Raw genomic sequence first — 17,602 nt, forward strand, 5'->3', positions numbered from 1 at the left:
ACCCTTCATTTCTTTAAATCAGCAAAACTAATTTAAAGACTTGTTCAATGTATTTGTTGATCAATTAAAAAAAGAAAAGTGTTTTAAGATACCAACATCACACATGTCTTTGTGATATATTTCATTGCATTCATTCCTATTTCTGTCATGGTGTACAGCATTTAGATCACTGATGCACTGAGTCATACAGTACAGAACGGTATGGTTTAGTATGGGTCTCCTTTTACAGGCTTGTGTCTCCACTGCCAAAGGGTACCAATGGTACCCTTTTGGTAGGCGTGGTGTACGATAGAAAGTTGCAGATGACATCATTGTTGCTCCAGGATATATCAAAGTGAAGCTGTACAGGTTGTTTACATATCATATGAGAAGCACTTTTCACAAAACAGATGCTTTATACACATAAATATATTACTAACCCTTCTATGAACACAACTTGATTATAACTGCAGATCAATGATCAATGCAAAATAGCCTACTGTAATTTGGGTGTAATTTACAAATAAATGCAACACATATAAACACATAAAAAAACTACTCACAACATACATTTAAGCCTTATTTGGTTTAAAAATCCACACAAAACATACATTCAGTGCAGTCTGTATTTTTTATCTTTACCAGCACATATGTAACGTTAACATATTGTTAGAAAAAAAAATCTGTCATTCCGAGTTCATAATTGTCCAAAATGCGATGATAGTAGTTAAACATGGCAGTTTGTTCATGTTTTAGGTTGCTGAAGGAATAACTAGCTTCTTCTAACTTGCTTCGACCATGGCTTGTTATTATAGGCACATTTATAGTATTGCGGTGTAATGTTTGGGCAGTGATTTTAAAAATGGTGCTTCTTTTGGTTCATTCTCTTGGCTTGTGCACGTGCTAGTGACAAGCTCTGTAAACCAATAGCGTTCAGCTGCATGTCTGGCTCTGCATTTTGGTACCTTTTTGTTGTGCTACAGTAGGTACCTTTTAAAAAGGGTACCCAAAAATTAATACAGGACAGTTTGGTTTTTGGTACTTTTTGACAGTGGAAACAACCATAAAAGTGTACCGAATCGTACTGTACTGAACCACTCAGTGGAAAGGGCCATAAAGATATAGTATTTGAAAAAAAAAGGCTCCTGATTAAACATTGTAAAGCTTTAATGTTTGTATTGTCAATTGGTCTTTATGCAACAACTGTTATGGTTCTCCCAAGACGCATTAGATGATTGCCACACATCTGTGGAAAAAAGCATAGCAGAGGCTCCAATGTCTGAACTCCCTCGTAAAGATGCTTTGGGCACTGCTGGATCAGAGTTGCTTCAGTGCATCATCAAGGAAAACACTGTTGCCAGAGGTAAGATATCTAAGACCTAAGATATGCCATAATTAACAGATAATAACAAGTAACAGTGGACAAGTCACCACAACAAATTAACAAATATCATTGCACTGTTCAAAATTACCACCCACCAAATATGGGTGAAAAGCTGTGGTGGAGAATTCTGTCAACTTATAAGCCAGATGCATGGATTATGATTTTATAGAATTAATAATATAACAATGCGGACTACATATGCAATTTCAGTGGCTCCGTGATATAAAACAAATCCAGAAGAGTTCATACAAAAATAAGTAAATGAAATAAAGTGCAATTCCAATGGAAATACTCAACCTGTAGGTTAAGCCATAATGTAGACATGATCAAATTTGTGCAGCATAAGCAAAGATTGTACATGAGCATGACCATCACTAGACAACAGATGACTGTCATGCTTGTTTATTTGTGTCATTAGAGAAGGGTTTCATAATGACTAATATAAATAGATTCAAGGCGGGCACTGCTCTATGGCACATCCTTATACAAAAGCAACATACTTTTAAAGGGTGTATTCTTCTAAATAATATACATTTTTATTCATATAATAAATTGTATATGGAGTAACAAGTGGCATTTTAAAACACCACAATGGCATTTGGGGAACATGCCATGGTAACATGTTAACAACAAGGATTGTTTTTGTTCCTTATGTGAGCAAAACATACAGTACTTAGTAATAATGCTTTTCTTATTCTGAATAAAGCTTTTCCGATTCTGAAAAACAGTTGACATTTAACAACACCCTAGTGGTAATTTATGGAACATGCAAAAATAACTTATAGGAACCTATTTTGTGAAAAATAATAAAAGTAAAAAAAATACTCTAGTACTTGTGGCTTTGGGACCACTTTGGAAAAATATATTGTTTTAATGAAATAAGGATAATAAAAAAGTTCAATTAGTATGAAAATTGCACCTGCAGCAAATTTATCAAAAAAATAATATATGAAAATATATAAATAAAATCATAGTAAATCAATGCATTTTTGAGCTTTTAACATTTTTAAAATCAAAAGTCCAAACTGAATATTAGGGATTTCCTTTCAGGCCACAAATTTTTGAGCAATGTTTTTTCTCTCTCTAGCAGATCAAGTTTTTCCTTGTAAATATGACCCACAGCAAACATTAACACTATTCAGCCATGTTTATGCCATGGCACTACAAAGCCATGTTTTTAGCCTTCTGGGGACATTGAAATTTCTTTCAGCTTCTGTTGAGGGCATGGGAGTGACAACAAGCTGACATTTGATTTGAAACACAACACTGGACACAACACCTGGACACATCCCTTGAGGGTTGCTTTGCTAATTCACTGCTGGACAGCACATTATATCTTGAGCTGAAAATTGCCAATACATGTTAAGTGATCATTTGTCCAATTTGTATCACATCATTAATCACCCATTTTAACAGGGTGTCAGATTCCTTAGCATCAGCATCCTTTTCTGCTAAAAAAATTATCTGAACTGTATATCCACAACATCAATCTTTTTGTAAAACTCCATTTTGTCATAGATCAAAGATTTTGCACATTTCAGATGCTCTGGTGTTGAAATTTCTTTTTTTTTTTTATTTGTTAATTTATTTGAAGCAGCATTCTCACATAGGCAATTGAAGAAAACATACCATCAACGCAATATACTTTACTTGTGTTTAGATTCTCAAATTCTTCAATACTCTTCAAGGCAAGCAAAAATCAAGAACTACATTTCCTTGCTGGAATTAGTCAAGTAGTCCATTTGCACCGTAAGCTGTGTCTGAGCTGCCAGCTGCCATTTTATTCAGAGCAAGCTTTAGAGACTCATACTAATTCAGCAAAGCATGAATAGTACTGAACTGAATTGTCCATCCTGTGGGACAATTGGGGCCTTATATTTTTAATGGACCCTTGAACAGATTTGACAAATTCCTAGAACAAGTAGGGGGCCAGGGTGCAGCCAGTGGGACAGTCAAGGAAGGAACAGGGACACAGCAGGCATGAACGGGAGAAACAATCCAGGCTGGGTCCAGTGAGCCAGGGTGAAGATAGAGGAACAGTCCAGGAAGGAACAACGACAAACCATGGAGAAACAGGAGGGGTTTCCCAGGGAGGATCGTACAGGCAGTGTAGGGAGCTTGACAGGGGCAGGCAAGGGTGGAGGCCTATGGGGAGCTGGCAGGTCAATGACCAGGCTAGGGCCAGTAGGGCAAGAAAGATGAGCATTGCAGGAAGGGCAAGGAGCTTGGTGGGGCTGCTGGCAGAGCAAGCTGCACTCTGAGGATGAAGCTGACACTGGCAGTCGGCACAATGCACCCCACTGCCCCTGGGAGTGCTGTAGTGTTTGTTGCAGGCCCAACACGAACCGGTGTTGCTGCCAGGAAAGTTGTGAGAGGCTGTAGCTGGTTCAGTCACATCTGGGTGGATTATGGCTGAGGCAGACCCATTCGTCCTCTGTATCCACTAGCATTACCATCATGTTGCAGTGGTAACTCAAGACCCTTTACAGCATAGACAAACAAGTAAATTCCTTTTACCAGGTCAGAGTGATTTTACTCTTTACAGAGTGAAAGGCATCGTCTGGAATGCTCCACTTGCTGGCATTGACTACACTTGACTATGCAACTCTTTATGAATTTGAGCAGAAGTGTAGAGCAGAAGTGTAGTCCTTTACCTGACAACCACTTACTGAGACACATGTTCCTTTGCCTTGTATTCCAGCACCTGACGAAGAATTCCCTCAACATTATCATGCCCTCTTAAGCCCTGCCTTGCCAACAGCTGCACAGCATCAATGACTTTTAACATATTTGTTCCTTCCTTTTCATATTAGTTCTTTCCTTTTCCTTTTTTGTTGCTTCCTTTTGTTTTGATCTTCATATACAGTGCATATGTTGCTACTGCTGTCTTGTGACAATCTGATTCTTCATGTGAACTGAATTTTTCAAGAGCTTTCCTGAAACCAGTTGAAACAAATGTTGGTGGTTTGGTTTTGTTTCCAAGAAGTGTTGATCAGAGTCTGCAGAACCTACACTGGTCATCAAATCAGTTTTCTCTCTTCTCTTTGCTTCCTCACTTTCCCCACATCTCACTCACTCTTCCTTCTTTTCCCTCCCTTTCTTACACATGACTGACCTCACAAACGTCCTAAAAAACTATAACAGCATAATAGACAGCCTACAGTGACAGGGAATCAACCCTTTAATGACTATTTTGTACAAATTCTAGAGAGGTTGAACAACTGTTCTCCCCTATTTCTGTAAGTGCTGCCCAACTTTTCAATGAGCGTTATTGGAAACCCATATTAGTGGAATAAATTTTATCTCAAAAACAAAATCTTAGAGATCTCTTGAGGTATGTAAAGCATACCAGCTGCTGGCCACAGAAGTTCTTGAACTCATCCTATTCTCCATTTATATAACATCACTGTGACCATCATACAGTCTGTTTTATTTTTTTTACTCACCACTGCTCTGCCAATGCCACAGCACTATATTTTTATTTCAACCAGACAATCCAGCTATAACTGAACAGATATCACAGTGACTGGAAAAACATCTTGGCATGGATAAAAGATCATCGCCTACAGCTTAATCTGGCAAAGACATGAGCTTCTCATCTTCCCCGCAATTCCAACTGTGCATCTTACAATCTAGCTGGAGTCATCATCAAGTATCATTTCTAATTCAATTTAAATTCAAACTTCAGATTCTAATTCAATCTGGAATTATGGGAAGATCTTTCCTCCACTTTGCTTCAGCTTAGTTCCTGCTTTATCAGAGGTTGCTACAGTGGAACAGACCATCGATTACACTGGCGTTTTGTGAGTCCTCTAACTCATGTATCTCCAGTGCTGGGAAACACTCACACAGACACATACACGCGTGGACACACACACACAAACATGGGGAAATTGCACACAGAAAGTGCTACCTAGTGTTACCCCCACAGAGTGGCTCTAAATAATTTTTTTCAGAACTTTTATTGTATGGCTGTAGCTCTGGTGGCAGCAACGGCCACTCTTAGACCTCCGGCAGTGGCATCAATAGCTATGGCATAAGTTCCTCTGGTAGCGGTAGCAGATTTGGCAACTCAAGCGCTGGTGGCTGTTCTTGTAGCTCAGATAATGGTGACCCACAAATAGAAAACATGACAGGAAGAGACTTGGGTCAGGAAATTGTCTTGTGAGGTGGTGAACTAGCAGTGGTTTTTGTGAGCTTGTAAACTGGCGGCAGCTATCTTCTATCCCAGAGACTGGAAAACTGGTGTTGTGAGTTTGAACTGTGAAGCCCGCTAGCATTATGACCGCTGGGTCAGTGCGAAGCTGAGGAGCAGTGAAGTCACATCCACTGGGATGCTTGGGAAGCTGCTTGCTCTGGAACGGCGGCAAGTTCCACATGTGTAAGGGTAGCCGAGCTGAGAGAGTATTAGTACAACGAAACAAAACAGTAACTTCTTTACTAAGCCGGAGTGTCACACTCATACTTTCACCTCCCCAGGCATCAACACCAAAATAAAGGTCCTTCACATAAACATCCCCAAAATACAATGCAAATAATTTTTACAAAATTGTAAGTTGGTGCAGCCTACAGAGAAAATAGTGGCAGCAGTGCAATCATATACAGTAAAAAGGATTCTGGAGCCCTGGGCGAAAGCTGCAATAAGCACATTATCTGTTTTAAGAGCAAAAGATATGCAGCCATATGCCAATCCTTTTATATTTGACTTTTAGTTTTTAGTGACAGTTTGTTTAAGGCTAACTGTAAAAAAAAAAAATAAATAAATACAAAATAAAAATAAAAAAGTTTTTTAACAAATAAATGAGAAGCCAGTTGAAATAAAATACATGTCTTTTCTATATGAGAATTTCTAAAATATTTAGTTTATACAAAATAATTAATTTAATTTATTTATTTGTTCATTACAAAAATTGAGCTCCGTCATACTTTCAGTTTTTTCTATTACATGGATGTAGGAATAATGTATGCATATTTTTAAATATAGTAAATGGTAGCTTATTAGGCTATTATGTGGTATTTATAAATTTTATTTCCAAGCGCTACAATAAGATAAAAATGTGTATATAGAATGAAACTGAAAACCTTTGACCACAAAACTGTTATATAAACCAGACAGACAATTTTGTTAACTGTCCTAGTTTACTGTATTAATGAAGTTTATTTAGTATTATATAGTAATATGAATACCACAACCTTGCTGTTACAGAGCAATATCTCCAATGTTTACTGTATTAAAAATGTGTAAAATTAACAGTAATAAATTAATTAGTTCACTGAACCACAGTTCTGAACCAAGCTTCAGCTGCAGGCAACGCTGCAGCTATGCATCCAGATACTATCTTTGGCTAGTGTTTTCTATCTGTATCTGGTTTTGGCATTGTCAGTGTTTCCTTATTTGGCCACCAAAGACACCAATGTGCATTTATAGTCCCCCTTGTTCTTAAAGTGCTTGTAGCCTAATTTGCTGTCTTGTGTGACATAGTTTTTTATTTAACCTTTTTCGTATTATTCCCTTTGTTATTTAGTCAGTGTTATATAATGTCAGTTGCATAATGTCAGTATGGAACAGTATGGAACAGATACATGTTTAGTCTTATTAATTATGTTTTTGTGGTAGCTGTTTCAAAATCAGTGGCATTCAGACATATTTCATTTTGCAAAAGATCAAAATTGACTTGCTTGTCTGTCCTCAAACTCAAACTTGTACTGAAAACAAATGCTTGTTGTACTGAGCATTTGAGCACATTTTACTCAGTACCTTTTTTACATTTCCCAAAAGCTGCAGTGTCTGTTCCCAAATCTATAGCATATTTACAATGTAGATTGTGTCAAAACAGCTTAACATAGCTGTGGTGACCCCTGATAAATAAGGGACAAAGCCAAAGAAAAATGAATGAATGAATTAATGAATTAATTAATTAATGAACGAATGAATGAATGAATGGATGAATGAATGAATAATTGAATGGATGAATGAATGAATGAATGAATGAATGAATGAATGAATGAATGAATGAATGAATGAATGAATGAATGAATGAATGAATGATCATCAAAAATGACTCAGACAATTGAATCATCCCTTCTTTCAAAATGCTACCTGACTGCCTAATCAAAGCCATTTTCCTCCAAATTATAACCATACAACACAATAAACCATCTAATAATAATTATAGTGGTGAATGAAGCATAATATGACAGAGATGCTTTTTTTTTTTTTTTGGCTGTACTTACATTTGCATGAACATCACCAAACAAACAAAATGTGGGACAAATGTTAAACTTCTATGAGACAATGTAAGGCATTACCAACACTTAAACATAACCTAAAACAGCTTCTAACTTAACAAAAACATGTATTTTGCCTATCAGAAAGTTTAAAGCCTTTATATCCCTCCAGAAAACACAATTACAACACATTGCAACATGTCTCCAACACATCTGCTTTTGTCAATTGATCAAAGCCCTTCCAGCTGCAACACCTGTACACTCTCACATTCACACACTCATGCCACACCAGCCACAACCAGTGAGGGAAACCGAAGCACCCAGAGGAAACCCACACAAACATGAGGAGAACATGGAAACAGAAATGCCAACTTACCCAGCAAGGACCAGCGACCTTCATGCTGTTTTGGCGACAGTGCTGCTAATCACTTAGCCACTGTGGTGCCTTAATTAATGTTTTTAAATAATAAAAAAGTCCAAAAAAAAATAACATTGTTACATATATATATATATATATATATATATAGTTGATCACCCCGTCTCTTTTAAGTACTGTGTTTAAGTACTACGCTTGAATAATTAAGCTTAAATTTGTATATGAAATAAGTTTGAAAAAAAAATCTAAAGAAAAAATTATTTTAGGATAACTTCAGCAACAAAACTGTATTTTATGGGGAAATGGCCAAATATGTTATGTTTTTTTGCAAATATTTTTGACACATAGAAATTCATAGATCATTTTACAAGATGTATTTTTGTAATTTAAAGTCAGAATTATTAGCCCACCTAGAAAAATATAATTTACTTTCATCATGGCAAAGATAAAATAAATCAGTTATTAAAAATGAGTTACTCAAACTATTATGTTTAGAAATGTGTTAAATAAATATTGTCTTCGTTTAACATAAATTAGGGGGGAAATAAACAGTGGGGGTAATAATTCTGACTTCAACGGTATCTTCTATTGTTTTCTATTATCAGCATTTTATATAATATATATACACACATATATATATATATATATGTGTGTGTGTGTGTGTGTGTATATATATATATATATATATATATATTTACAGGCCCAATTTTATAGAGATTATATACAGACAAATGTAAGTAAAACACCCTAAATCTGATGAAACACATCGATCTGATGGCGGTTGAGTTTGCAGCTGGATATTACTGGGAGATCTCTGGCAGGAACAGTTTACAGCTCTGCCAGAGCGCTTCTGAAGCTCAAATGCAATTTCAATTTACATTCTATGGCAGAAACACCATTGAGCCTCGCTAGACTGTCCTGTATGGGCACGCGTCTGTTATAAAACACTCACAGGACATTAATTTAGACAATTATGCAGATATATTAAATAGTTCACATAAAAATACATAAAGAGAGACTTTCACTTCATGCATAGTTTGTGAATGAATAGAATTATGTGTATTAGTTGCAGACGCAATCATGAGGCTGTTTTTGCACCGAGTTTAAAGTAATCAATCAGAGAACAGGAGAAAATGCATTACTTCGATCATTTTAATATAGCATGTTAATAATGTAGTGAAAATTGTAATAATAATGAATGATAATGTAATTAATAATGTGATAATGTAATGTTATATAGTTATCATAGTATATTATAGTAGATTATTGAGAGTTAATTTTAAGCTCGCAGCCCACAAGTCTGAGAATTCATGATTTAAAGTATTCCAAGCTTAGCTTGGACTAAAGAGACCCAGACATAATAATGATAATACTACTACTATTACTACTACGACTAATAATAATAATAATAATAATAATAATAATAATAATAATAATAATAATAATAATAATAATCTATATTTTTACATGGTTTAATGTCTTGTAAAAAATATAATCTATTTTAAGGGGTTGTAAAACATTTGAAAGGTTTAATTTACTTACTGCAAACTATCAATATCATAACAATCCCAAAATTGATCTCAGCTGTCAACTACTGGGATTTGAACCCAACTGCATTTGCTCTTGACATTGTACACGAATGTTGATGTTAAATAGTTCTATTTTGAGCTACAGCATGAACTTTACATGATATACAGGCCTGTAACTGTTATTGTCTGCCTGGCAGCTCCTGCTGAGTCATTGCTGATAATCACCAGACCAATGCAGGATGTGAAGGTCAAGGCAGGAGAGACAGCCTTGCTTGAATGTTTCATCGCTGGGTCACAAGCTGTGGATGTTGATTGGTTAGCCAATGGGAAGTTGATACAGCCAGCACTGTTTGATTGCAAGATGCAGTTTGATGGACACCGATGCCGTCTTCTGTTCAAATCAGCACACGAAAATGACAGTGGATGCTATACTTGCAAACTTAGCACAGCAAAAGGTAGGAGTCAGCACAGCGGGCATCATTTGTGCATAGCATTGTTTGCAAGTAATAGTTTTTATTTCTAATATGTTTGATTATTATTTACTGTGCATCTTGTTCCTGCTTGTATGGTACAGAAGAGCTCATTTGCACAGCTAATCTTCTGGTGATTCCATCTAAGGAGCCACTCTTTACACGAAAACTAGAAGTACTAGAGGCGATTGAGGGCCGATCTGCACAATTTGATTGTAAAGTCAGTGGATGTCCTCCTCCTGAAGTCACCTGGACTCACTGTGGTAAAAAAATTATTGAATCAATAAATAAATCAAATCTATTATTTAAGACAATAAATAAAATCAATAAAGTTCAAGAGTAATTTTTTAAGATACCTATTTTGTGTCATAGAAAAACCTCTGGTGGAAAGTGATAATATTCACATACTTAATGTGAATGGGCATCACTCTCTGCTAATCACTCATGTTAACAAGGAGAGTGAGGGACTTTACACAGCAATTGCTCAAAATGTTCATGGAAAAGCAGCGAGCTCAGCTGAACTCTACGTACAAGAACCACGACCGGCCATTTCTACACACATGTAAGAAGACAAGCCCTTGTATTATTGTCAAATTCATTAAACATTGTTTGTCTTTCACTCATTTCTTTGTAATTTGTACTCTTCAGGTCAAGGTTAGAGAAGATGCCATCAATCCCCGAGGAGCCTGAGGTCCCTGAGGGAGAGGTGGAACGCAGGACAATGCCAGACTTCATAAAACCTCTCAGTGACCTGGAGGTGATAGAAGGGAAAGAAGCAGTTTTGAAGTGCAGGGTGACTGGTCTGCCTTACCCAAAAATCACCTGGTACCACAATGGCAAGAAAATAGAGAGCACTAATGACAGAAAGATGACACAATGTAAGTCCACCAAAATATTGCTAGAAGCATTTTAAAGGGTGTTTGCAGTCCATCTTTGCTCTACAGGTGTGGTCTCGTTAACACTTTAAATTACAGTCCACAAATCACACATTAAGTAAAATTAACAATATAACACAGTTAGCACTGCTAGTCATTGTGATGTCATCTTTGGAAATTTCCATGTTTTCTCCCTTAAAGGGACACCCATAAGTCTTAGTTTGAGGCTCATTTTATAATTCTCATCCAGTTAAACAGTTGACTTGAACCATTTTTTAATCCATTCACCCAATTTCTTGTTTTGGTGATCTCTTTAAGCTCAGCTTAGCATAATGAATTGAATCAGATTTAGGACCTTTAGCAGTTCGTTCAAAAAAGTTATATTGTGTTATAAAACCAAAGTAAAATGAACAATTACTATTTTATAGGCTAATATTACTATGAGCTATATTTTCATTCTGTTGTAATAGTCAAGCAACTCTGCTGCTGTACCATGGCTGCTCCAGGCTTAGTGATATTTTGCAGATCATGAGAATTATCTGCTTTCAGAGGATACCTCGAAACCATGAAGACATGAAATATATTATGACACTGAATGATATGACATTGATGTCTGTTTTTGTCAAGATTAGACTTCTTACTAAAGGAATTAGATGTCTTATAAAATGTCAAAAAACACAGGTAAATTAATCAGACTGTCATCAAAGCCTGATATTTCTGTGCCAGTCTTATTGTTTCTACTCAAAACACTCACTTGAACTCGTTGCAAATGGTATGGAGCAAATGATAAAATCCAAGCACTAAGGTAGCCTAATATCATAATGACTTGTTTTGAAAATGTATTGAAATAATGTTGTACATTATTTATTTTTTAAATGTATAAATATTTGTAATTCTGTTGTTAAGATTCTGACTAAGGCACCTGTGTTAACGTTTACAAGTATACAATAGCACGTAATAGTTTTTTTTTTTTTACATATTTGCATTACTTTTTTATATTTAAAGTTTATTTATAAAATAACACCTCCACTTAGTTTGCATTCAGTTTAATCTTTAATATGTTAGATCCATAACATTAGTTTATGTATTTTATATGTATTATATTTTTTTATATTTATATTTTTATAAGGACTATTATTAACTGTAAATTCCTGATTGAAAAAGGATTGTTAGTTGGTTGAACACATCAAATATTATTAAATCTATTGTGTTATCTGATAGAGTGCGAGTGCGTCTCTCTCATGTTTCCATGGTTTCAAAGCTCCCTCTGAAATTAGCCCATTCTCAAGAGTTGTATAATGTCATTCTGCTTGGTGCAGACATTGTACAGCAGCAGAGTTTCTTGACTATTAGGGTAAGAATGAGAGTATAGTGCCTAGCAATACTGGCAATGTTCATTTTCCATCATTTATTACATTTTTATTATTTTATTATTACAGTGTAAATACAGAAGATTCAAGCTTTACATAGGACAATTATCAAAACTTATCAAACTGTTCTTATTTTTTTAACAAAATGCTAGGGCCAAATCCGATTCAATGTATTATGCTAAGCTAAGCTACTGTAATAGTGACCCCGCCACAACAAGAAATCGGCTAAATGGATTAAAAAACAGTTAAAGTCAACTGTTTAACTCAAGAAACTTGAAAAAATCTGCATTTTTCAAAAAAAAAATGTTTTGGGATGATAAAGTTGAAAAGAAATGCAGCTCTTGATACTTGGACATGAACACATCAATATAGCATGATTTTTGTGACACTGTACAACAATGATAACACATTTTTTGGAACTGGTTTAGGGTAGGTGTAGGTGTAGACATTAATAAAACAAATTTAATGAGTAATTTAATAAATAATGTAAATATTTCTTGTTAACCAAAACTGTATCCCTTCTAGAAACAACTCTTTGGGGCTGATTATAACATGGACCATCCCCTTTCGTTACATAATACTGCAATTTAGACCAAATGCCATTTACTAAAAATACCATTTAAGAAACAACAATATAAAGTTGCTGAGTAAATCAGTCAAAAGACGAATTGCCAAGGATGATCTCAGCACAAATCTCAACGGCCCCTGACGTATTGGAATGATACACATGTGAAGAGGCTGAAACAGTGCTGTTATCACTAGAATAATGCACACAGCCAAATGGATTTAAAAAACAGAATAAACGTTTATATAAACAAATTTACAGCATACATTTTTGTAATTACAGAATACCTACACTGTAAAAAAAAATCCATACTTTTATAGTTTATTTTCGGAAGCTGGGGTGCCGGAAAAAAATAGTAAAATAACAGTCGTTAAATTAGAGAAGTTTACCAGAAAATTAAATTTAAGTAAATTTCTGTAATTTAACGGTCGTAATTTTGTGTTTTTTTTCCGGCACCCCAGCTTTCGGAAATAAACCATAATATTTTTTACAGATTTTTTTACAGTGTATATATTACTAAAAGCCAATTTATACTTCTGCATCTTGTGCACTTGGTAGGTCTGGTGCAGCATAATCTTTACCATACCCTGATGCGGAGCATGATGCACACCTCACAAATATCTTTAAAAAAAACTCCATGTCACGTTGACACAAAGCACAAAAGCTGATATTAGTTGGGTTTTAACCGAATTTAACAGGTTTTACCAGGCGTCTAGCCTTTTGAAGAATATCCTTGTAAATATTTTTGTATCATGTTTACTTTATGATTAAAGTTGTTGAACTCTTGCCAGTTCCCGCCTTTCTTCTTTAAATTATTGTGGGTTTCAGTTACTTCTAGAGTAGTTTTACATGCGATTCCAGCATAAGTACCGGTGAAGAAACCCAACATAGGGGTACATAGAAACAAAACTTCCAGTGTTGTGAAATTATAAGAGCAGCACAGACAAAACACAGAAGAAAAATGCTTACAACAACTTTGACTACTTGCTAGATATGTGATGCAGAAGTTTAAATTAGGTTTTATGTGTAAAAGGTCTGGTCAGCGTAAAACTTTAAAGGACTCAACTTTGAAGTCTGCTGCCTCTAAAATGAGACACAGCAACAGATCTTGTATTCTGCGTATGATTACTTACAATTTTTAAAAAAGTGCATGTCAGGGTCTCCATCAGGGTATGGCAAAAGGTATCAAACAGTGAGAAGCTATGCCAGACTTGCTGTACAGCATGGCTTGGCAGAGAAGTATAAGATAGCATACTTCCCCCTTTAGATACCCCCCTATAATTGTTCTTTTTTAAATATTGTCCAAAATATGTTTAACAGAACAAGGAAGTTTTCACAGTATTTCTGATAATATATTTTCTTCTGGAGAAAGTCTTATTTGTTTTATTTCGGCTAGAATAAAAGCAGTTTTAAATTTTTTAAAAACTATTTTAAGGTCAAAATTATTAGCCCCTTTAAGCTATAAATTGTTTCGATAGTCTACAGAACAAACCCTCGTTTTATGATAACATCCCTAATTACCCCAACCTGCTTAGTTAACCTAATTAACCTAGTTAAGCCTGTAACTTTCAGCTGTATAGAAGTGTCTTGAAAAATATCTAGTAAAATATTATTTACTGTCATCATGTCAAATATAAAATAAACCAACTTAAAAATTCTACTGTAATCCATGTGAGATAATTGCATGCACTGCTTAAATTTGCACCCATCTAACTTTGCGTGGATTGTGTGGATTAATGTTGAAAGACCTGGATTTCTCAAAGAAACAGGAAATTTAATCACACTTTCTTGGGATTTCTTGGGATTCTAAATATGAGATTTGTGTACTTCATATTTTGTCTTGTAAATACATATTGTTGTCAGTCATATGCTACCAAGTATCTCTTTTAGACAGGGATGTTCACAGTCTGGTCATTCAATCTGTTTGCCATGACCACAGTGGTGTGTATAAATGTGTCATCTCCAACAAGGTGGGGAAGGCTGCCTGCTATGCTCATTTATATGTTGCAGGTAAGATGGAACCTTCTATTATATTTGGGGGTGGTGTATTCGATGCATGTGCCTTACTCACATTATACCTACTTGACAGTTAGCCTTCCTGAGCCACCTGATGGTCCTCCAGTTATTGAGTCTGTAACTGGGAGAATGATCTTATTGAGTTGGAAAAAGCCAAAAAACCTGGACCCATCCATAGGTAATATTTTCTCTGTCTTTTTTTAACTGCCTGTGCATTATATGTCCTGATATTTTATTAGATTATCAGGAATTGACATCTTGGGAAGAGTTGCCATTTTACCATCAAATCTTTTTTGTTTTATTTGTATTTTCAGTCATGATTAATTGCATTAAGATATTGGTAACACTGCATCAGGCATGTACAAACATAGATTAATTTATGTCAATAGCACATGTACAAATTGCTTATTACACACACAGGGATCAGCAGCAGAAATATCTTTGAATATGGAAATTTAAAGGATTCAAATATTATTATTGTCTACATGAAAGATAAAAAGGCACCCTCCTCTTATGCCTTCTTCACCTCAGGGGGACTTTGTTTAATCCGGCTCATTTAGTAGATAGTCTGCTTGTGAACAAAGATATCTGTTACCTCTGTAGTAACTGTGTTTTTTTTATTTATAAAGTTGTTCATGAAAATATGAGTATGATGTGACTGCCACTCACTATTAAATGGAATGACGGATGAGAATCTGATTGACTTGATGCATGTTACTCCTAAAACACACCCATAACTCTTTAAGGCAGGGGTCAGCAAACTTGTTCCTGAGAGTTCCTGCAGATTTTAGCTCCAACCCTAGCCTAATCAAACACACTTGAACAAGCTAATCAAGGTCTTACTAGGTATACTTGAAACACCCAGGCAGGTGTGTAAAGGCAAATTGGAGCTAAACCCTACAGGGACACCGGCCCTCCAGGAGTGAGATTGGTGACCCCTGCATTAAGGGAATAAGAATAGCCATTTCAGACTACTGTATGTGGCAAGCGTGTTGACAATTTTCCTTGTCCTTTAAATAGCAAACGTCGATTCAGAAATGTCTTTAATGTACCTGGGCCATGAACTTTAGAAAATTTGTTTGGATCATTCAAATAGAGCCCTACTGTATATGCTACATTTCAACTCCTGCCAGAGACCAGATCCTTTTTTATGTCCTGGTATTTGAATTTTCATTGTGTGTTCTAACTTTTTAATATGGTTGTATATACTTACTTACTTACTCCCACTGCAGTTTAAATCGAAGCTGACATTTAGCAGCACCATGTTGGTGTTTTGTAAAATCAAAATTTTACGAGGTGAGTTGTTAGCCCGACGCTCAACCCCTAATCGGGAGAACCAGGACATACACACATTAACTACGGACAATTTAACTTACCCGATTCACCTATAGTGCATGTCTTTGGACTTGTGGGGGAAATTGGAGCACCTGGAGGAAGCCTGTGTCAAAACGGGGACAACATGCAAACTCCACACAGAGCTGCCAGCTGAACCAGCTGGGGCTCGAAACAGCAACCTTCTTGCTGTGAGGCGACAGCGCAATATGGTTGCATATATATTATTAATATTATTATTATTATTATTATTAGTAGTAGTAGTAGTAGTAGTAGTAGTAGTAGTAGTAGTAGTAGAAGTAGTAGTAGTAGTAAATAGGGTGGCTGGCAGCACGATGGAGCAGTGAGTAGCACAATCGCCTCACAGCAAGAAGGTTGCTGGTTCAAGCCCGGCTGGGTCTGTTGGCATTTCTGTGTGGAGTTTGCATGTTCTCCCCATGTTGGTGTGGGTTCCCTACGGGTGCTCCGATTTACCCCACAAGTCCAAAAACATGTGGTACAGGTGAATTGGGTAAGCTAAATTTTCCCTTGTGTATGTGTCTGAACGAGTGTGTATGGATGTTTCCCAGTGATGGGTTGCAACTGGAAGGGCTGCATAGAATATATGCTGAATAAGTTGCTGGATCATTCCGTTGTGGCGACCCCAGAATAATAAAGGGACTATATTATTATAGTATATAGTATATTATAATAAAGGGACTAAGCCAAAAAGAAAATGAATGAATGAATGAATGAATGAATGAATGAATGAATGAATGAATGAATGAATGAACATGTTGGCATGGAGGCTTGGTTGTTTCACAGCAAGAAGGTTGCTGCTTCTCCTGGTTTTCAGGTGGATTTTCTCTGGGTGCTCTCGTTTTTCCCCAGTCCAAAGACATGTGGAGGTTAATTGGGTAAACAAAATTGGCTGAAGTATGTGTGAATAAGGGAGTGTATGGGCTGATTTTTCAGTGCTGGGTTGCAACTGGATGGGCATACGTCACATAAAACTAATGAAAAAAACTTATGATAGAATAATTGGTGGTGTGTTCTGCTGTTGCAAACCTCATAAACTGGGTGTACTAAGGCAAAGAATAGACAGTGTGTGGTATTATTATACATGTTTGGCCATATTAATTTTTTTTAAATTTAAGCTTTTTTAAAAGGTTCTACTGTTTAGACTGTTTCACTCTTTAGCATCTTCTTTGTTAATTTCAGATCCCGCTTCACTGATGTATGTTGTTCAACAGCAAGTTCTGGGCTCCACCCAGTGGACAACCATTGCCTCCAGCCTCACAGACACCTCTTATACAGTCACCTCACTGTCTAAAGGAGTGTGCTATTCCTTCAGAGTCCTTAGTACAACTGGAAAAACACTAAGCAAACCATCACAACCAACTGATCTGGTCCAGCTCGTTGACAGAGGTATAGATTTGTGGGTAAAAAAATAGATATGTTACATTTTGATGAAACATCTTCTAATATATTGCAGAATT

At 36.0% G+C, this 17,602-nt stretch overlaps 1 protein-coding gene across 10 annotated transcripts in view; it reads left to right on the top strand.

Annotated features, from left to right (window-relative positions):
- The window catches only part of spega (striated muscle enriched protein kinase a), a 60,701-nt gene that overhangs the window by 25,387 nt on the left and 17,712 nt on the right, over positions 1-17,602 (top strand). For 7 of the 10 annotated variants that reach the window (NM_001007109.2, XM_073953234.1, XM_073953228.1 and 4 more), the window contains 8 exons: positions 1,202-1,342; positions 9,694-9,951; positions 10,071-10,229; positions 10,339-10,528; positions 10,615-10,844; positions 14,667-14,786; positions 14,866-14,970; positions 17,325-17,531. In NM_001007109.2, the coding sequence (NP_001007110.2) occupies positions 1,202-1,342; positions 9,694-9,951; positions 10,071-10,229; positions 10,339-10,528; positions 10,615-10,844; positions 14,667-14,786; positions 14,866-14,970; positions 17,325-17,531 (1,410 nt within the window). The remainder of the gene's footprint in view (positions 1-1,201; positions 1,343-9,693; positions 9,952-10,070; positions 10,230-10,338; positions 10,529-10,614; positions 10,845-14,666; positions 14,787-14,865; positions 14,971-17,324; positions 17,532-17,602) is intronic. The other 3 variants (XM_073953232.1, XM_073953233.1, XM_073953236.1) reach the window with 3 other exon arrangements.

Source organism: Danio rerio, chromosome 6, assembly GCF_049306965.1.
Source record: "Danio rerio strain Tuebingen ecotype United States chromosome 6, GRCz12tu, whole genome shotgun sequence".
Classification (NCBI taxonomy): Eukaryota; Metazoa; Chordata; class Actinopteri; order Cypriniformes; family Danionidae; genus Danio; species Danio rerio.